We start from the raw sequence: 22,913 nt of genomic DNA, 5'->3' as shown, positions 1-22,913 counted from the left end.
GGGCAACTTGTAAGACATTCCAAGAGCAGAACGTTCAGTGCACTTAGTGGCTCATTGAATATAGGGGAGAAGAATTGAGGGTGTAATGTCACACCAACTTTCTGGTTTGGGAGCCTAGGTAGACAGTGAGACCACCAAACTAGACAGAAAAACCAGGCTTGAGGTAAACAGATAACGAGTTCACTCTTAGACATGTCTGTTAAACATTTTTGTAGAATATTTATCAATAAGTTTGATAACACCTAGACATAAAGAAAGCAACAAGTTATAAACATTATGTGGTTTTACAGTGAACTAACCCATTAACACATCACCAACTAGCCAGTTATGTAACTATATTTTGTTCTGGACCCAATCAAATAGGAACACCTTTGTCTCTGTTCTAAACTAAATGTTCCTTTCAGTGTAGCTTTGAAGCCATTTTTTTTTTTTCCCCTGCGAGAAGAGATAGATTTTTTAAAACTCTGGCCCCAAATACACAACTAAAATATTACACACATGGTCACAACTGCATGTCCTGTTTTCAACAGAGTGCCAAAAGCCACGTGATCCTAAATAGCAGGTGATTTAAAAAGTAACTCCAAATTTCCTTGGCACAGATTTGTAAGTCACTTCAGGCTGTAAGTTTTGACTTCCTGTTTAGGTTTTACAAAGACAATTATTAATTACAATATTAGTTGACTTACCCCAAAGATGTTCCCTACTCTGAAGGAGAGAGATGAACCACGGGCTGTTTGGGTATCTGGAGATGAATTTAGCATTAAAGAGTGGGTTAACAGCAGAGAACACGATCACTAAAAGAAGACTGTCTCCCCCTCCCCTTGTTGGAAGGGGGCCCTTCTAGGTCCTACTCACCTGTGGTCTGCTGTCTGCAGGCCTGGGTTCTGTCCTAGGCTATAGTCTCTTGCTGCTGTAGGCTTCTGTTCAAAATTTTCTCCCTACTCCAGTCCTCAATGTTGTTACCTGCACATTCTATGTCCATTCTGGATATTTTTACCTTCCATCTCTGTCAAATACTCATTAAATATTTCTCCTATTTTAAAAAAATCACTATTAAGTGTATTTTTTAAAGATATTTGTTCTCCAAGTAGAAACAATTTTGGCCAATGGCAACAATTCTATTACGGGCCCAAAGCATCTTTCATATCAGTATCTTTCATTTATGTTCTTAAAAAGTGTCATTAGACACCGGAAACTGTGCCCAGGAAGAGGCTCCAGGGAATCAAGTTGAACTCGGTGGTAGATGTTGTTTGTACCCTGCTCAGATACCTCATCTTCCAGCTGTGTTGAATTGTGAGCTGTATTTATATGTGGAACAGGCACTTACGTTGATGAAACTTTAAAACACGTTTAGTACTTCTAGTGATTGTACTTTATTAAGGAATATTCCTATTATTGACTACTTTTTATACTTCCATCTTCTCCATCCCTTAGTGTTCTTACAATCATAGACAAATGACAAAATCTATAGCAAAAACAGCCATAGTAATTCTAAAAGTAACAACAGCAGTATTTCTTGGGCACTATCTCTGTGCCAAGCATTTTCCATGCATTATCTCATTGAAGAGTAAGTACAAAGATAGAAATTTTCTCCTTTCCATGGACAAGAAAACAAATTCAGAGAACTTATGTAACTTGCCTAAGGTAACAGTGGGTGGTTGAGCAGGGATGCCCTTCCGTGGAGTCTGACGCGGAATTCCCATTCCTGTACATGTCTCAAAGTTGCTTAAAAAGTAATGTGGGGTTGGTGGAGGAGGGCATTTGTTCAGTGGTGGTGGTAGGGTTATTCTGTTCACACACACAGAAAATGACGCAATCTGTTAACTAGTAAATGTTTTCTCTCTTTCAAAGAACGTGAGAACAATTCTTTCAGATCTAAAGAAGTGGTTCTCCAAGTGTGGTCTGGGGACTCCTGAGGATCTGAGACCCTTTTGAAGGGTCTGTGAGGTTAAAGTTATTTTTATAACAATACTGTGAGGTAAAAACTGTTTTCATAATAATACTAGGATGCTCATTTTCTCACAATTGTGCTCATGGTGAAATTTCCCAGTGACTGCATGACACGGGACATGACAACAGATTGAATGCAGAAGCAGATATAAGAATGTAGCTGTCTTCTGTTAAGTCTAACATTAAAGAGATTAAAGATAGCAAAACAATGCCACTCTTCTAAATTTTTTTTAATTGGAATTTTTCATAAAAATATTTTATTGATGTTAATATAGAATAGTTTTAATATTTTAAAAAATGACTTAAACAAAACTTTAAAATTTTCTCAGTTTTAATTTCTAACATAGCCAAGTATTGACAGACATAACCCATATAAACAAAGCTTTTGGAGGTCCTCAATAAATTTCAGGGAATTCCCTGGCAGTCCGTTGGTTAGGACCCCGCGTTTCCACTGCTGGAGGCCCAGGTTAGATCCCTGATTGGGGAACTAAGATCCCACATGACGTGCGGCGAAAAAAAGTTCAAATTCAGTTCTGAGACAAAGAGTTTGAAAACCTCTGTTCTGCGATCAGATACAGAATACCTAATTATGGAATCAATTATAGCATGGATTCCTCTTTCAGAATTGTTTGACGGGGCATGTCGTAAGTGGAAATGAACTTGGATGATTTAGTGCTGCGGCTCTGACAGTTTAGCTAAGGTTAATGACCGTGTCACTAAGCCACGAAACCTTGCTGCCTCACACATTTCCACTTATACAGGAGACCCGAGTGATGTATCCAGCAGTGAAATGTGCTGTCAGCAAGGCTATGAGAAACAGAAGTTTTCTTACAGTCCAAGAGGATGAATAACCAACTACCACAAAGCCTGTTGCCTCGAAAGTATAGACCAACGTGACTTTTCAACTAAGACAACACGCATTTTGAGTTTCATCAACTACTTCCACACAAGAAACACTGTCATTACTGCTACGAGACCATGCCCTTTTTCCACCTTCAAAAATTTGGAGATCTATTGTTAAAGATGTGTCTATTTAAGAGGCAGACAGAGGGCTTTGCACGTTTTATCTTTCTGTGAACCAACTTCTCATGTATTTTTTTCACGTCCACTCCTTTCTTGCTCTTCTGAACCCCATGACTTCTCCCCAGAAGTCTTTGGTCTTTATTCTTGTTTTAAAAAGCACAACAAATAACATGAAAGACAGAGAACAAAGGAGACACTTTAGTACTGAGAGAACCACTTGTTGTAATCATTACACCATAAAGTAATTCAAACCTTCAACTCAAGATGGGTTTTCAATTGCAATTGCAATTGCAACTCACTGCAATGAGTTGGGAGAGCTATTCAAACTCTAGTAACATCTGACGATAACTGCACTATATGAGAGTTATTCTTTAGTCATCAGAAATACAACAGCCCAGCAGTATCCAAGTAAGTGAAAAGACCTCTAAGACATATACATAGTACTATATATAAAATAGATTAATTAATAAAGACCTACTGTATAACACAGGGCACTCTGCTCAATACTCTGTAATGGCCTATACGGGAGAGGAATCTTAAAAAGAGTGGATATATGTGTATGTATAACTGATTCACTTTGCTGTACAGCACAAACTAACACAACATTGTAAATCAACCATACTCCAATAAAACAGTATGTTAAGTGCCATAAAGGCCGATGAAAGTTGGGCTCTGAGAAGAGGGTGGGGAGCCATGATGGACGAGTAGGATTTAGCTGTACTCGTGGGGTTGGGGGAGGGAATTAAGGCAGAGGGCCCTGTGTTGGCCAGCAAAGTGGCCACTTGTGTGAGCAGTGGTGTGGTCACACCCTGAAGGGTGTGCTCGCGTGTGTATGCACGCAGAGCCCAGGAGAGGCAGTAAAGGCATGCGCAACACGAGGAAGAACACCGCGGGTAAAATGCATCTGTGTTGAAAGTTCTCCAGAGAGATAAATCGTTTGAGCAGAGGACCTGATCCGGCATCTCATCTGTAAGACAATTCCCCACCCAAGGACATCAAGAATCTCACCACAGCAAGGTTCCAGCATCCAATTTAAAAATACTGCTGTTGTAGCTTCACCTATTAAGAATTTATACCACATGGGTCATTCAATGCAGGGAAAAAAGCATATTAAAAATGCTATATTAAGCTTAAAATTATTTACAATCTGAAACACATTTTTATTACAATATGCCTGCAAAGTAACATATGATCAAAATGTAATCTATAAAAACATTACATAATCAGATACTAGCTTCTGAAAGTTAGTTCTCAAGATACAAATCCTAGGTAACTAAGGGAAAGACAGTTTTAGAAATAGAAATGTGCTTCTATTTGAGGAAAACTTCTATTTGAGATTGGACTACTTTTTGAGACACTGTAACAATCTAGTTACAGGCATCAAGTCATCCAATTTTACTAAAATTGGCTAATCTAGACTTTGTGTCCGAGTATCTGTGCATGCAAGTGTGTGAGTACTGTAAACTATTACTTAAAATCATACAATTCTTCAACTTCCACAGAGAATTCCTGCAAAACTATTATAAGAATTTAACCGCATATTTTAAAAGAAAGTTCATCCTTTTCTTTTTTGGAATGTGGAATTTCAGTGTATTTGGCAGTAGCCACGGAGTCCCAAGTTTAATGACAGCTGATTAAAATTGTTCTTTTTATCCTTGTCTTTACTTTATCGGAAAATAATCAAAACTATGTTGGCACAGACCGCATTTCTCATCCTAAATGTTTTAGCATTTGCAATATTTTGTATATGATAAGTGCATCATCTGAAACAGACCTTTTCCCCTAAGAAATAATCAAAGAGAGAAAGATTATGTTTGCATTTTCTTTGTTCAAGGTGTTTATTGCATCTCAGAGGGCATACATGCACTGGGTTTTTCAACTGAAATACAAAGAAAAGCCGTTTTGAAATTGGTTTTAGGTAATTTTTCCCCATTACAGTGTATGTTATCCCCACAGTAAATTCAGATACAACCACTTTTAAATGGTACCATACATCTATTGAATAATTTGAAAAAAAGGCAAACACCTTTCCAACCCAATATGCTTTAACGAAAAACTGCCAAGCCACTAGCAACACTGATCAACAGTGACCTCATTTATGCATCGAAATCTTAAGCCAAGCCATCAGCACAGACAATATGACAACAACTTAAAAATTAAAGAATACAATATGTACAGTAAAGGATACAATTCTCTGATTTAGTTTAAATTTTAATCACAATGGTACAACAAAACCTACTTTGAGTTCAATTGAGGGATGGAAGAACACCACGCTACAGAACACATAAAGAAATACTAAATTAACAGATGTACATAAAACCCACAGGAAAATAAAAATATTTGCAGTAATCTTTAAATTACAGTTATACCTTGGAGTGCCTTTATAATCACTTGAATAGCACATTTCTAATTGCATTTTCACAGACATGATGGAAACGGACCCTTCACTTTTCAGCGCATTGAAGCAAAAATGAACAAATAGGTCAATTTAGATGCAAAACCTGTCAAATATAATTAAAATATATATTTTAATATAGCAGTGATTGAATATGGAATTCTTCCCATATGAATTTCATTCTTGATAAGGTAGCTTCGAGGAGAAATATTTGTTATGGACATTAACCTTTACATTTTTTTAAAATAAAAGTTCTTAACATATACAGTGCCACAAAAATAAACATTTCCCACAACAGCTGAAGTTCCTGTGATTGGAAAAGTGTACTCCACACCGAAAAAAGTTCTGTATATTTAAGAGTGTTTTCCTTACTATCTGATATCATCACACTATGTTTGTAACGTACATACAGAAGAAAAGAGAATTTACGGGGAGAGTTTAGGTTTGTCCAAAAGTTATATATACATTGAAACCTTCAAAAACACAGACACGTCTTTCCAAATGGCTCACCACACAACAGCTGCATCATCCATCCATGGGTGAGGTCCAGAGAAGCACTAAAGGCATTAGAAACATCCATTCGTTGTTTACATCGTACAACACACAAAGAACCCATATACACTACAATTCCGAGAGTAGGGATAACAGCTAAGGCAGTACACATTCCTACTGTTCACTTCCACAGCTGTGCTACACGTTTTGGAAGAGAAGTTATGTATAAGCATTGGGATTGGTACTGGTGGCTCCCTTTGAAACTGAGCATCAGTCTTATTTGAAGTGTCCAAACTCATTATTTTTTTTTCCTATTCAGTCACAAAAATTGCAGCTGTAAAGATAAAAAGCACTCGAATTAGAAAACAATACTACGTACTCCTCAAAGATTTTACCTTCCTTGCAATTTTACTTCGCTGTTACAATGAAAATCTTTACACCAAAGGTTTTCGTATTACCAAAGTCACATTTATATACTTTTCACAATTCTTTAAAACAAGCTTAAAATTTCATCCGGGGCGGGGGGGGGGGAACTTTCAGTGTATAGCTTCATTTTTAGATAAGAAAATTCTATCGGCAAGATTTTGAAATTTGGATACTTAGAAACCTTAGCAAGACATTCAGTACCAATTAAGAACAGCTAACCTTAAAAAAAGAGCAGTGAAAAAAAGGGGGAAGGGCAGGGACTCCCTTTTTTTTTTTTGGTCCTTTTCAGTTATGGTTTTCAAGGAGCCACTAAACAGTTGCACAAGTGACAGAACAGAATGGAGGGGAGATATCCCTGGCGATTCAAAGCTTTCGCTTATGCCACCCCCCACTAGTCACACTATCTCCCACGCTTCATCATCTCTGCCAGGAAAACTTTCCTGGGGTCTTCAGGCTTAGCCATGGGGGTAACTCTTCTTCAAAACATAGTCTGTATCTGTTCCTCTTTTGACTGTGAATCTCTGAGGGCAGGGGCTGTCTAAAGCATCTCTGTTTCAGGTCCTTATCGGAGTTCCTGCACAGACTGACAGCAATATTACTGAACAGAAGAAGGATAAAAGGCTGCCCCCTGCAGTGTCCTTGGTCATTCCTGAAACTTCAGCTGCTAAGAAGTGATCATTGTCTTACGTAAGCCTACCTCAGCCCAATCCACACCAAAGTGGGACAGAAAAGTTGGGCACAAGGAGAATGACTTGGCTGAGATGCCAAGGCCTTAAAATGATAAATTGTTTATTAATTTTGTACGAAGAAAAAACTCATAAGGCAGGAATCCACAAAAATCTTAGTAGGCATTTGAGAAAGTTTAAAAAAATATAGGTAGTAGATATAGGGTAAAAATAACACTGGATGGGGGTCCAAAAGCTTCGACACTCTTACTGCTCTGCCAGTGTGGCCTTGGGTAAATCACTTAATGCCAAGGAACAGTTTCTTTAGCTGTGAAATGGAGGCAAAAGTATCTGACTGGTTTATCTCGCAGGGTCTGATCTTCTACAGAGATGGTCAAAGAGTTAATGACTAGCAAGTACGAAAAATACCATGTAAATGAAAAGCATCATTAATACTGTTCATCCACATTCAGCAAGTATTTCTTGAGAACCTACCCACTGTGTTAGGTGCTGGGGTTAGTAGTAAACCCTTTTCCTTCATCAGTTTTCTTCTGTAAGTCCACTATTAGTCATAATGTAATTTCATAAACTACATTAGAAATTTAAAACTAGAATGTTAGAAATTTAAAATTTTGCTTGAATGCAGAAATACAAAATAATCATCTAAGCTTTATTTGATGAGAATAAAGGAGAATCAGCAAAATAAAATTATAATTATTGTAGCCAAATATATTCTTAGACAATTTCTAAATGAAGTATTATAAATGTTACCTTTCCATAAATTCCAGTCATCATGGAATGAAGTGGTAACTTTCTAATTTATGTAGTAGCTTGGGCAACTTTGTGCCTTATCAGTATAATCTTTGTGCTTTCCAGTGTAAGGACAATTTGGAGGTTTCTCTCCCTCTTAGTTTTATAGATTAAGATTAAAAAAATCATTGATAAAGATAGCTTTCAATATTGATTTAACAAGCATAAACATTCAAATTATTATTATTATATACATGTATAAAAACACAGAAGTACAGATATTATACCTAATAAAATAGCTAAGCATAGCATAGGTCATTATTACAAGCCCACAGGAAAAGCTCAATATTAGATACCTTAAATTGTTTACAAGAAATCCTTGATGTTAAGATCCGCTAATGGGTCCTTTGCTGGAGGTTTCTTGGGACTCTGAGTGGCAGGTGTAGGGCTTGGAGAAAGCTAAGGGGGAAAAGCCAGCCCAAGACAGTGGAAACAGAAAGCAAACAGAGAGATAGATAAGCATTAGGCCGAGCACATACCACAGAAAACAAACATGCAGAAGATTAGATGGCTAAAAGTTTACAAAATCTACTTTGTTCTACTTAGTCACAGTGTTGTTTTAGATTTTGGATTTATAAAACACACTTCAAAGGATATTGGCTTTCTTGAAATTCTTTGACATCAAATTTAGCCAAAGTAAAATTTGAGGACTCTGGTAGAACAATATGGATATTAGTTAGGGAAGATGTGAAAAACTAGTCACATTAAAGCTATTATGAATATACAGTAAAAAAAAAAAAAAACAAAAAAAAAAAAAAACAAACAATTTCTCTATTCAAAGCATTTTTCTTTGAGTTATTAGTACCACTAAACTAATAAAGGAATATAAATGACTTCTCTTAGAGTGACAGTGAGTTTGAAGGAAAAATGGGAAGAAAACAGCTTGCAGAAAGTTCCTTAAGAAATTATTTAAAAATATCAGCTAAATATACTAGGATTTCATGTAAAGTATTTTAAGTGAAAACCTGTCAAGTTTTGGGGCACTGTTAGTTTCAGATGAGCAAATAGTCTCCTAGTTATGAATGTCGCTAATTCCAATCTTGCCTATCCAGCTTGTAGAGAGGACTCATTATTACAGACTATAGAGAAGAATCATACTAAACCTGCAGCAAAAGCAACAAAAAATTTTCTTACCTTGTTTCTGTTTAGTGAATACCTAAATTATTTCATTGTGTGACAGACGTAAGTTCTAGGAACAGGCTTTTGCAGGAATGTTAAGGTCCAAGGCCTTGAAAAAGGTCATGGAATTTACACAGAGCAATAACTGACCTGTATCCTTCGAATCTAATTAATTTCCTATGCTTATAACATGATGGAAACCTCAGAGACTTGGGATTGTAGGGCACGGATGTATGTTTTCATTGGTTCCATAAACAAAGCTCCAGAAGTAAGAAGTTTTGGATTTGCTCCTATGTCCATGAACTACTGACTGACTGCAGTATTTATCAGTCAAATTTCCATTTTTAAAACTGGGATCGTATTTCATAGAAAGACCGGGGTAAGGGTCAAAGTTGTCTGGAAGATAAGAAACTCAAGGACTGGTCTATAATTAATAATTAGGTGATATGACAACATCGTGATACTAACCAACTGAGCAATAGTGGCATAGTCCACATATCAGTAATGAAAAACTGTTTTGTTTTCTAAAGCTACCAACTCATGTTTATTTTCTTATCTAGTATATAATCAGCTATGCTTCTTCTCTGATATAGGAAATACAATCTAAAAATTGTGTAAGTATGGCATACCATTTCCTAAATTACCATAAATTCAATTAAATGATTGAAAACACTGTGTTTTCATCATATCATCTATTTTTCATTTTCATTCTTTGAATTAAGTAAGCAAACTGATGCTCTGTAACACTGGTATCACACAGAAAAACTACCTTAAATAATAAAATTATATTAATTTATTTCTAAAGCTTTCAGCACACCAAATACGATGACTTTTAAAAATCTCATAAAAATAGGAACATCTTTCCTTTTTTTCAAAAAGGTGGTAGATAGTCATGGATATATTTAACCATCAAGGAGACATTCACAATAAATGAGATCCTTCTTAGAATTTAAATATATCCAGATTAAATTTAAAGCCAACTATTACACCTAAAAGCTTCCTCACTACCACCCCACTCCCCCCAAACAACTTTAGGCAGCGTTCATTAGTATGAGAGCAGAACAGAAGATTTCTCATGAAGCCAGTGCTTTGGCTATGGCCTTGAAGGCTAGAGTCTCTTACATTGTAAATTCATCTCTCTGGACACCCACCATTCTCTCTCCTGGTCATTATGGCTTTTGAGGGTTAAAGTAAAGAAGCTGAAGAAAGCAAATTTTGGGAACAGGTAGAAAATGAATTTAGAAATGATTCAAGGAAGCAAAGGGGATTAAAGTACACTCAGAAAGTTCACAGTAGGATTCCTTGGCTGAAACAATAAAAATACCCATGTGGTAAATTAAAAACATTATAGAAATGAAATTATTTACTGATATCCTTAAAATATATATGAGCTATGTGAATAGGACTAGCACGGTGCTAGTAGTTACAATGTTCTGTCTCCATCTACATCAATTTCTCACAGGGACCTCTTTGGTTCTACACATACCTTCACTTTGGCCAGGCAATTTATAAGAGTAATAAAGGAAGGGTGATTCATCAGTATGAACATCACTATTAGCAGCAAAACCGTTCAACCAAGTGCATATATTTTAGCATCTTCATAAATGGAGGTAGCACATTGTGCAGTAAGACATTTGGCCTCATCTGAAGAGAGGTTTGCCCTTTGTCCTGGACCCTGGTAGGTAACCTCTCAACCCTTGGAAACGTCCTGAGTGATACGAATGTCTTCATTATTCAGGGTGGGTGTCTGGAACCACACCTGATAATTTATGTTAACAAGATGACTCAGGGTGGAGGGTTAGCCATGCCAGAAAGACCAGCCATGTGATTACAGAGTTAAGTCTTTGGGCCACAGGATATGAGCCTGACCTTCAGGGAGGGAGGAGGGCTGGAGACTGAATTATTTCCCACGTGGCTGAACTCAATCAGTCATTCCTATCTAATGAAACCTCAATAAAAACTCTGCACGCTGAAGCTCAGGTAAGCTTCCTGGGTTGGCAGTACGGCTTGCGTATCCTCACACGTTGATGCCAGGTGGGTAATGCATCCCTGAGGACAAAGAAGCCTCATGTGTGGGCCCCTCCCAGACTTTGCCCTACGCATCTCTTCTTTTGGCTGGATCTGATTTGCATCTTTTTACTACACTTAAAGTGTCATCATAAAGTTAGTGCTCCCCTGAGTTCTAGGAGTCATTCTAGAAAACTGTCTAATCTGAGGATGGTCCTGGGAACCCTCAAATCTGTAGGCAGCTGGTTGGAAGTGAGGGTGGCCCTTGGGACCTGAAGGGTCTGATGTGAAGGCAGCCTTGTGGGAACTGCTCCCTCAGGCTCTGCAGTTTGGCAAGCTCACTGCAGTTTGTGTTACTAGTCTTGGGCAAACTTGGCAATCTGGAGGACTGTGTCGCTAACTTTCCGTTTGGCTAACTTTGGGAACACATAATAAGAGTATGGATCAGAGCTGCTCATTTTTTCTGGACTAAATGCCTGGATACTTTAAACACCTGGTAGTTCTCAGGAACCATCCTGAATTAAGTAGGAGAGGAATGGAGGGACTTTAGGACAGTTAGTTATTTCCATCATTTTCCTCCAAATGTCACACTATGGCTCATCTCTCTTCCATGTTCCCTTTACTTCTGAAGCAACAGGTATGAAGACTGTATCAGGTAAAAACATTTTTAAACAGTCTGTCACATGACAGTTTTACATTTATAAAGTAATGTCATTCTTTTGTGGGACATTTAAAAACTGACCTGTGTGCCAGGTACAGCTGCGGCTCCAAAGGGTGGCCTCCTCATGGGCTGTGCAAACATGACAGGCTGCTGAGGCATCACGGGCATGCCTGTCCCAGCAGGAGGCTGAAAAGCAGAGCAGTTCATAGCGTGAGTGGAATCTACTCTGGCAATGCCCTGACCTTTACGTCTTTAATATGTTCCTGAAAATTTTTCTTTCCTTTTTTTTTTTAAAACATCTTTATTGGAGTATAATTGCTTTACAATGCTGTGTTAGTTTCTGCTGTATAACAAAGTGAATCAGCTATACGTATACATATATCCCCATATCCCCTGAGGAATCCAGGTCTGTGAGAAAGTATAATTTGTAATTTTGAACGATGGGTGCTGTGAGGCTGCCAGATGGCAGAGAATCACTGAGGGGCAGTAGGAGTCTGGCTGGCCACAAAGCACCCTCACCCTACCCAGGCTTTGCTGTTGTTTATCCATCTTCTGGAAGCATAGTTCTTGAAGAGATGAAAACTTGTTTCTTTACGGAAAATGGCTCTAAAATTTGCTAGTGATAAACGTGGTAAGTGAAAAGTCCTAGTATAGTGATTAAAAGTGGATTTTGATGATTGAGCTAAAAATATGTTTGGTAAATAGTACTTCAAAAATGATAAGAGTGTACTATAAAAATTATTTTGATGGCAGAATTTAAGTGTCTTATAAGTGACTCAGTCATGCCCTCTGTAGACTACTTAATGTCTAAAGCAGAGGACTTAACTTTTTACATTTTACTTCACTGCATTTTGGGGAGAATTATATTCTATAGTTAATCTGGGATTTGGTGAAGGCCGTAGAAGTATTCATTACAATTTTTAGCACCGGTCATCACTCACCATTGCAAATCCTGCTCCAGGCTGTCCGACAGATGGGGCCCCAGCAACAGGAGGAACTGAACTGGTTGGAGGTACAGCTCCTTGCTATGAAAACAAAACAACACACACACACACAAACAACAACAAACAAAAAGAACCAATATAATTTGGTTTTAAAATGACAGAATACAATTTTAAAATGCATGCCCTTAAGTATGTGTAAAGATGTAAAGAAATCTCAAATTTCAGTTTTAAATTAAAAAAAAAAAAAGGCACTAGCACCACGCCAATGATATGAAGAAGGTTACTAACTTGATGTTCACTGTTGTGGTGCTATTTGGGTTCACTTATTCGGGCTCAGCTTACACTCAAGCACTGGGCTTCGTCTCTATCTCCTTATACCACCCTCACTGTAAACAAGTCAAATTTTTCTAAGCTTGTCTTTTCCTATCATTATATCCTCCAATAGGCACTGAATTAGAAATTTAAAGAATGCTTTCATTTACATTTTTAATGCTTGGTTTCCATTTTCCCCCCCATTTTTATATTATTCTTTTCTGTGTTATATTTGCTTCTCTCTGACTTTTGACTGTTGTACATTTGCACAAAGACCAAAATTAATGCTAAGTTTTAGGAAGCATTTAGAGGACTGCACATAATATCATACATATATCCCATTTCAGGCACAGGTTTGATAGTTTTCAGTCACACGCCAAAACCCCTAATATTTCCCTTATGTATAAAATTAACCCTGCTGCAATCTCTTAAATTTAAGTTAACCGTTAGAGCAATATCCTAATTGAAAAAGAAAATACTAGTAATATCAGCAAAAATGGTGGAATAAGGAATTCGAAGAGTTCCCCTAGGCATAAAAACAATGGAAAAACAGGCAAAAATGGTCAAAATCAACTTTTTTGGAACTCTGGAAACTAACTAAAAGTTTGCAGCAGCCTACAAAGTACTTAATCAAAAAAAAAAAAAAAATCAGCTGAATCTTGGTAAGAACATTGAGCTTTGGGGCATTTTAACTTACCCTAGAGTTCCAGCCACTGTTCTCTAGTTCAGCTGTAGCTTTGAAAATAACAGCACACAGTCCCAGTAATAGCACCACGAGGAGCAGAATATATTTTAATTATTTGCTTTGTCTTGTCTCGTGTATAGGTGGCTCCCTGGAAACATTGGCCCAAAAGGCTTGTCCTTATCTTGCCAAACTGGGAACCCATCTAGTGCTAAAGCTGTTACCTGAAGACATTTGTGGAAAATACTTAAAGGCAAATTTTTCAGTTGTTGCTGTATCAGGCAATGGATATCAGTCAGCAAAAACAGCAGACTAAACAAAAAGCTCAGAAGGAAAGGCTGGAGAATGAGATGCTTTGAGGATTAAGGGTTTGAAAAACCCAGACCTTCTCCTGGGAACTTAGATAGCCATGCACATGCCCAGGGCTGTGCATATGCTCAGGAAAGATGTGAGATGCCTCTGGGTTGACTCTGAGGCTTTAAGAAAGCAGCAGTGATCGCTAAGGCAGAGTTGCAAACTGCCTGGTTGAGTCTGAAGTCATGCCTAATACATACTCAGAGCCCCTCTGCAAAGACTGGGAGATATTTTTGGTTCCAGGAGTTTAAGTAGTATCTGTCTAATCATTAGCTGACCACTCAGCTAAAAGGACAAAACAAACAAACCAACAACAATAAACCCCTCCCCCCAACCAAGGTAGCAAAACAACAAAAAAGGTAGCAACAAAAACCTTGGGGAGGGGGTAGAACATGATTTCCAAAGCTGCCATATTATAATATTCAAAGTGTCCAGGTTTCAACAGAAAATTATGAGGCATGCAAAGAAACAAGAACATATAGCCCATATGCAGGAGAAAGATCTCAAATCAATAACCTAAACTTCCACCAGAAGGAACTAGCAAAAAGAAGAACCAATTCCAAAGTGAGCAGAGAAAGGAAATAATCATGATTAGACCAGAGAAAAGTGAAATAGAGATGGGAAAACAAAAGCGGAAATAGAAGAAACCAAAAGTTGGCTCTCTGAAGAGATCAATAAAATTAACAAACTTTCAGGTAGACAAACCAAGAGAGAGAAACTTACATGACCAATATCAGGAGAGGAAGTGGAGATATTACTACCAACCTTGCAGAAATAAAAAATTATGAGGAAATATTATCAGAAATTACATGCTAAAACATTAGATAATCTAGATGAAATGGTCAAATTCCCCGAGAGACACAAACTACGAAAACTGACTCAAGAAGAAATAGAAAAATCTAAATAGTGCTATAGCAAGTAAAGAGACTGAGTCAGTAATCGAAAACCTTCTATCACAGAAAAGCCCAAAACCAGATGGCTTCACGGGTCAGTTCTATTACATTTATAAAGGAGAATTAATTTCAATCCTTCTCAAGCTCTCAAAAAAAAAATAAAAAAAATAGAAGGGGAACATTTTCTAATTATTCTTTGATTCCAGTATTACTGTGATACCAAAGCCAGACAAGGACATCACAAGAAAAGAAAACTACAGACCAAATCCTTTACAAACATTGATACAAAAATTCTCAACAAAATACTAGCATACCACATCCAGCAGCATATTAAAAGAATTACACACCAAAACCAAGTGAGATTTATCCCAGGAATGCAAGGTAGGCTCAATCAATGTAATATATCATATTAATAGAATATAAGAAAAAAAAGATCATCTCAGTAGATGCAGAAAAAGCATTTGACAAAATCCAACATCCTTTCATGAACAAAACAACACTAAATAAACTAAGAACAGAAGGGTAATTCCTTAACCTGATACAGGGCATCTGCAAATAACTCATGGCTAACATCGTACTTAATGTTGAATGACTGAAAGCTTTCTCCCTAAGAACAAGACAAAGATGTACTGGAAAGTCTAGTCAGGGCTATTAGGTAAGAAAAAGAAAGAAATAGCATCCAGAAAGAAAGGAAGAAATAAAACTATATTTGTAGATGATATGAGCTTATATACAGAAAATCCTAAAGAATCCACACACAAAAAAACTATCAGAGTTAATAAACAAGTTCAGCAAAGTCACAGGATACAAGGTAAGTATACAAAAATCAATGTGACATTCACCTTACACTAGCAATGAACAATAAAACATGCAATTATAAAAAAATTTACAACAGCATTAAAAACAACATACTTAGAAATAAATTTAACAGAGAGTATAAGACTTGTACACTGACAACTATAAAACGTTGTTAAAGAAATTAAAGAGGACTCAGATAAACAGAAAGATGTCCTCTGTTCATGGACTGGAAGACAATATTGTTAAGATGGCAATATTTCCCAATTTGCTTTATAGATTCAGAGTAAACCCTATAAAAATTTCAACAGCTTCTTTTGGAAAAATGGACAATCTGAACCTAAAATTTATATGGATATGCAAGGGACCCAGAACAGCCAAAACAATCTCGTAAAACAAGAACAAATTTGGAGGACTCACACTTTCTGTTTTCAAAACTTACTACTAAGCTACATTGATCAAAACACTGTGGTGCTGGCATAAGAACAGACATATAGGTCAATACAACAGAATAGAGAGTATGGAAATAAATCTACGTATCTATGGTCAATTGATTTTTGAGAAGAATGCCAAGAAGAAAAACCAGTCTTTTCAACACATGGTTCTGGGATTAACTAGATTTCCACATGCAACACAAAGAATTTGGACCACATATGAAAATAAGCCTAAAATAGGTCAAAAACCAAATGTAACAGATAAAACTATACAACTCTTAGAAGGAGATCTGGGTGTAAATCTTTAAGCTTTGGATTAGGTAATGGCTTCTTAAATATGACACCAAAGCAAAAGCAACAGGGCTTCCCTGGTGGCGCAGTGGTTGGGGGTCCGCCTGCCGATGCAGGGGACACGGGTTCGTGCCCTGGTCTAGGAAGATCCTACATGCCGCGGAGCGGCTAGGCCCGTGAGCCATGGCCGCTGAGCCTGTGCGTCCGGAGCCTGTGCTCCACAACGGGAGAGGTCACAACAGTAAGAGGCCCGCATACCACAAAAAAAAAAAAAAAAAAAAAAGCAACAACAATAAAAATAGACAAATTGGAGCTTATCAGAATCAAAAACTTTGTGCGTTAAAAGATGCTACCAAGAAAGACAACTCACAGAATGGGAGAAGATATTTGCGAATTATGTATCTAATAAGCATCTGGTGTCCAGAATAATAAGGATCTCTTAGAACTCAACAATAAAAAGACAACCCAATTATAAAATGGGCGAAGGACGTGAACAAACGTTTCTCTGAAAAAGGATATACAAATGGCCAATAGCACATGAAAAGATTCTCAATATCGTTAGTCATTAAGGAAATGCACATGAAAACCACAATTGAAACCCTATGCATTGCTGGTGGAAACATAAGATGATGCAGCTGCTGTGAAAAAGTTTGGCAGTTCCTCAAAAAGCTCAACAGAGTCACACAAGTCCTGGCAATTCCATTCCTAGGTATATTCCCAAGAGAACTGAGGACATATATATTCTTACCAAACTTGTATACAAATAACAGAATTATCTTTCATAACAGCCAAAAGTGGAAACAACACAAATGTCCATCCATTAATGAATGAATAAATAAAACGTGGTATACCCAAACAATAGAATAGTCAGCAATACAAAAATGAAGTACTGATACATGCTACCACACGGATCAACCTTGAAAACATTATGATAAGTGAAAGAAGCCAAAAAGTCAGGCACAAAAGGCTCCAAAGTATATGATTCTGTTTATATTAAAGATCCAGAATAGGCAAGTCCATAGAAACAGAGGAAATTTTTGGATGTCATGGTATAGGGAAGGGGAAAATTGGGAAAGACTGTGCTCCTTTTTGGGGTGATGGAGATATTCTGGAATTAGAGAATGGTGATGGTTTTACAGCATCAAAACTATACTAAAAATCACTGAATTATACACTTTAAAGTTGTGAAAATGGTGAATTTAATGTTACATAAATTTATCTCAAAAATTTTTTAAATGAAAGAAAATCCAAAGGGTAGCAGAAAAACCCACCCCGCCACCATACGCTTCTTTGGCCTAAGGATGATTTTGAGCTGATTATTTTGAAGAACGGCAGGAGAAACTCTGAAAATGGTAGAAATTAAACTTTTGTAAGGGACATTTAGATTTATAAAGGAAATCTCCACTTGTAAGGGTGTCTCCTTCTCTGTACCGGGAAGAGAAGGATGACTAAATCACAAGAGAATCTTATCAATGGAGAAGTCACTGACTTAAATCTACATAACAAATCTTACCTTTGTTGACCCTGCTTTTCCTGGTAACCTCCCCACATCATTCTTTCCTTTGTCTTTAGCTGAAGATGGTATATTTAAGCTGGTGGCTTGGGCCACCTTGGGGAGTTACTCATTTTTTTCTCTGGGTATCTCCCTGTATATATGAGGCATACATGTTAATAAACTTCTGTTTTTCTCTTGTTCATACGTCTTTTATTACAGGAGTCTCTACTAAGAATTCAGAAGGATAGCGGGAAAGTTATTTTTCCTCCCCTACAAAAGAAGTATTATACTTCACATTCACTCTACTCAATCATTTCAACAGGTTAGGTGGTAGGCTATTCACTAGACCCAGAATTGCATATTTTATCAGATTTGTGGCATACAATAATAACCGTATTTACAAGAATTGTATCATTAGGACTTAAGACTGTGAAAGAAAAAAGCTACCAAAATAAAATGAACCTGCAGATCCTGATCAGACAAATGGGTCAAAAAATTTAAAGGGAGTCTGATTGTCATTTTGCTCAAATGGTAGATTAACTCTTAATAATTTACTCCCTCAGTGTTATTTGTCCTAAGGTTTTAAAAGTTGTTTTCTTTTTCAACACTCAACAAAATCTTTCACCTATAGGCATATAAAGATTAGTTGTTTTTAGGGGGAGAGTTGTGGATTCTGTGGCCTCCTGCAAAATGCACATATTTCCGAGTTGCAAGTACCTTCCTAGTTTGTCTGATGGAAACTTAACAGGTCTGTTGTGCTCAAAACTAGGAATGAGTAACCCTCTTGATGGCCATGATGATATGCCAGTCCTGTTAAAGGTTTTTAGATATAACTTGGGTTCTGTGATCTGAAAAACTTTAGAGCTGCACCACCAAGTAAAAGCAAGGCTACAGCTTTGTTCAGGAAGAAGCGCTTTGCAGTAAATGGCAATGAATTTTTATACAACTAAGTGAGGGTTAATAATGATAAAATAACTGCATAGGACAGCCTTCATATTATTACCTAAAATGTTAAAGAAAATAAACGAAAGAAATAGGACTACATGTAACTCTGCCCTCCTAATAAATTATTTCTATTGTTCTAATTTCTCTTTCCACAGCTGCTTGTGGACACTTTATGCTAAAGCCTACTGTCTTTAACTTTTTGGAGTTTCACTATGAACAACGTAAAGTTTTCTGCTTCATAAACAAAAATAAGGAGTTCTGGGGTTTAAAAATACAAGAGCATTAATCTCAGTCTCAGGGACGGTGCCTGACAATCAAATAACTGGCAGCCTCGTGGGCCTGAAGAAGCAAAAGAGTTGTTAATTAAGTACCTGATGAATTCTTAACCTTGTATGGTTAAAATCTTCATCTCAGGGGAGGTGATGGCCAAGGAAGATCTCCAATTCAATACCGTTTTTAAAGGACTTCTCCTTTGTTCCCCTTCTGGGGTAATGGCCTCATTACTTAGCAAACTGCCCCACATACAAACCTGGGCAACCAGTGTCTTGGTGTGTTTGTTCACAATTACCCCCAGTTGTGTGGAATCTACCTGAGACTTTTCTTTCTTTTCTTACTTTCCATCCTCACCTCTGGCTCCAACCTTTTTAAAATTTTTAAACCTACAGCTGATCTGCCAGATGCCAGTATTCTCATCGCCCTTCCCTCCATGACTGTTTTGAAACTAACCTGTTAAAAAAACATTAAACGGCTTTATCCTGCTGATAAGGGCAACACTACTAAGTATAAACTTCTTAGGACTGCAGATAAGGTCTCTTTAATTTTGCATAGAACAGAATAGAAAAATTAGTTCTTTTAATTTGGTGATGATAATATAAATTGTGAGCTTTCATGTCAATATTAACAGATTTATAAGATCCGTTCTAAAGAAGCTTTCTCTTTCTTTAGGGATGTTATTTACGTTTATTGAATGTCTCTCCCTCTACCCCCAGCAATGTTTTTGTATTTAAGAATAGAGTGCAGCCGAGGGATGGACTGGGAGTTTGGGGTTAGCAGAATCAAACTATTATATAGAGAATGGATAAACAACAAGGTCGTACTGTACAGCACAGGGAACTATATTCAATATCCCATAATAAACCATAATGGAAAAGAATATGAAAAATATATATACACATATAGGTGTATAACTGAATCACTTTGCTGTACAGCAGAAATTAACACAACAGTGTAAATCAACTTTATGTCAATTAAAAAAAAAAAAAAAAAAAAAAAGAATGGAGTGCAGCTGCCTAGACCCAGAGTGCTACCTGCTTATGGTCTCATCATCTATGTGGGCCACCAGGTACCAGGCACATGCTTGGGGTCCCAGGATAATAATTATGCTCCCTTCCACCCTTAAAGAGCCCTAGTTTGGGGAATAAATTATATGGTTATCCTGGGCATAGCTCAGTTTAAGAGACTGGTAGCTTTCTACTAAGTATCCTTTATAAAAATTAAAATGGAACTCTATTTATAGCCAAATACAAAAATGGGCCTCTAAGCACTGTTTTTAAATAATGAAAAGAAAGATCTGAAGAGGTAAACATCCATACATAACAGGCAATCTTCTCATTGTTATCTTCGAGAAGTCACTTCTTAAAATTAAGTTTTTTCAGACTTTGAACTCACCAAAGGCAGAGAATATCAGTCCTTGAATTTCCTGCTCTCTTACAAGCACCAGGGGGTGGAGTGGGGAGACCAGAGGAAGTGGGTTTTGAGAACCAAGTCTGAGCACAGAATGTATTGTCCTATAGAAACTACGGTACAAACTGTAGTTCAATTAATACTATTAGTACTGTTTAGTGGTAAATTTTGATTCAAAAGTCCTTTTTCAGATTGATTTGAGCTTATTTTTATTTATAAACTCGCTATGAAACTATGTATAAAAACATTACTATTTATAAAATTGTTTAAAAGAAAATGTGTTCTTGTACACACTACTATATTTAAAATGGATAACCAACAAGGACCTACTGTATAGCATAGGGAACTCTGCTCAATATTATGTAACAACTTAAGAAAAGAATTTGAAAAAGAATAGATGCATGTATATTATAACTGAATCACTTTGCTGTACACCTGAAATTAACACAACACTGTTAATCAACTGTACTCCAATATAAAATAAAAAGTTAAAAAAAAAAAAGAAAATGTGTTCTAAATTCAAGAACTCAGATATTTAAATAAATTTCTGGAACACATCATTTTTAATGGAGTCTATCTAAAATATATTCTAATTTATATTAATTCACCTCCATGCATGCTTGTTTGGCGGTTGATGGTTAGGAATTAATTCAGCAACAAGGAGAGGTTGGCATCAAGAAAACCTTAGAGATGGGTGAATTAGACAGGTGAAGGTGTAAGCAAAGGTGAAAAACTACGGGTGAGCTGGGGAAGCAGTAGCTAGCCTAGTTCTGCTAAATATGGGGCATATATAGAAAAATAGTAAATTTTGCTATCCTGGAAACGTACTTTTTGTGGTGGCAAATCGCACTAAGTAATAATTAAGTCTTTATTTCCAGTGATATGCTCTTCCACAGAGTGAATGGTGGCATTAATATACTGATAGAAATTTAATATACAGAAATGAAACCTATTTAAATTTTATAGAAAAGATGGTGAAAGTCGTTTCAAATTGAAAACATGGTGAGAAGAATCCACAGGGTTTTAAAATGAAAGCTCACTTACACGATAGAAAACTGCCCAATCTTTCTGGTAAGAAAAAAAGTTTTCATTACTTCTTATGGCCATCAGGAAATTTGGGCAAGAAATGTGGTAAGACACAGATAGCGATCAATGATATTACATGTTTTGAAGAATCATTTCCATAATTGTACAAATAAAGGACTAATATCTGAAGAAGCATAAATACTATTTTGAAATAATTAAAATAAAAAATAGGTCATAATCTTTATTAAAGTCAATGAAATTTGCATTTCGGTAAATATGGCATCTTGTTCCTAATGTGGGTGAAAAAGTACAATGTCAGTAGCAAAATTCAGCAACATGGACCCTGTTCTATACACTTGGAAACTGGCAAAGTGCCCACACTGCCCTGGCCCCTGGGGACTACATACCAAGGGTGCACTGGGTGGGACACCTGCTGACCAAGTGGCAGGGGCTACTTTTGGCTGCCAGTTGGCTCCCCCAGTCAATTTCTTCTCTCCAGCATTCCACTGAAGATCTCCCCTAAAATCAAGCATGCAAAACAAAGAGACAAACACACAATCAGAAAAGAATGGTGTGTGGCTCCCTAAATACTTTTATCTGGGGTCAGAAGCAGTCTGTTTGGGTCAAGCGGTAATAAAGAGAACAGGTTAAAACAGATAGAGGAGTCTTACCATATCTCATCTAAGAGACCTTAAGAGCATTTGACAAAAAAATCAGTTAGAGGTTAGACCTCAGGGATAACAAGAATTTCTTGTCACTTCTAATGGAAAAATGTGCCACAAAATTCAACTGAATTCATCACTGGTTATAAAAAATTCCAAATAAGTATATCATAAATATTGTATGTCCTTTGTTGAACTGAAGATGAATCCATAATGGCACTTTCTGGATCTTACAGGGTTCAGAAGAAGGTTTCACATAACTATGTCATGACTACAACCTGCCTTCAAGTGATTGTAAGATTACATCTATTGTTAAATGCATCCCGATTTCAGAGACGTTGAAATATGCATCTAGAAAAAGTGTACATTGGGGCTTCCCTGGTGGCGCAGTGGTTGAGAGTCCGCCTGCCGATGCAGGGGACACGGGTTCGTGCCCTGATCCGGGAAGATCCCACATGCCGTGGAGCGGCTGGGCCCGTGAGCCATGGCCGCTGAACCTGCACATCTGGAGCCTGTGCTCCACAGAGGGAGAGGCCACAACAGTGAGAGGCCCGCATACCGCAAAAAAAAAAAAAAAAAAAGTGTACATTGTTTGTCATTTTTACTACTCTTCCCTAAAACTGACCCCCATAAGACTCTTTTTAAAATCGACGTTAGCTAGGAATATTATAATGAAGCTATAATTTAAAGGTACTAAAGTATTCAAACCACAATTCCTAAATATTTCTAGATATACTTAGTGACAATATGGAGGCTGAAATAGATTATTCCTTCTCACTGCAGAGCCAATAGTTTGGAGGTTCCAATAGAATAACAACAAAAACAAAAACTGGGAATGAAATAAAAACC

At 37.0% G+C, this 22,913-nt stretch overlaps 1 protein-coding gene across 6 annotated transcripts in view; it reads right to left on the bottom strand.

The window, feature by feature from the left end:
* Window positions 1–4,792: 4,792 nt before the first annotated feature.
* SNAP91 (synaptosome associated protein 91) overlaps window positions 4,793–22,913 on the bottom strand; it is a 159,250-nt gene continuing 141,129 nt past the window's right edge. For 4 of the 6 annotated variants that reach the window (XM_027091410.1, XM_027091435.1, XM_027091404.1 and 1 more), the window contains 5 exons: window positions 21,810–21,921; window positions 12,490–12,573; window positions 11,630–11,734; window positions 8,058–8,160; window positions 4,794–6,194 (listed from right to left, as the gene is read on the bottom strand). In XM_027091410.1, coding sequence (XP_026947211.1) covers window positions 8,068–8,160; window positions 11,630–11,734; window positions 12,490–12,573; window positions 21,810–21,921 — 394 coding nt within the window. In that variant the 3' untranslated portion in view covers window positions 4,794–6,194; window positions 8,058–8,067. Of the gene's footprint in view, window positions 6,195–8,057; window positions 8,161–11,629; window positions 11,735–12,489; window positions 12,574–21,809; window positions 21,922–22,913 lie in introns of all 6 variants that reach the window. The other 2 variants (XM_027091424.1, XM_027091414.1) reach the window with 2 other exon arrangements.

The sequence above is a fragment of the Aethalodelphis obliquidens genome, unplaced genomic scaffold (assembly GCF_003676395.1).
Source record: "Aethalodelphis obliquidens isolate GAN/ISIS:26980383/991018 unplaced genomic scaffold, ASM367639v1 scaffold3, whole genome shotgun sequence".
In the NCBI taxonomy this organism is placed as follows: domain Eukaryota; kingdom Metazoa; phylum Chordata; class Mammalia; order Artiodactyla; family Delphinidae; genus Aethalodelphis; species Aethalodelphis obliquidens.
Note: the sequence above shows the minus strand (reverse complement) of the source record. Positions and strands in the feature narration are given on the sequence as shown.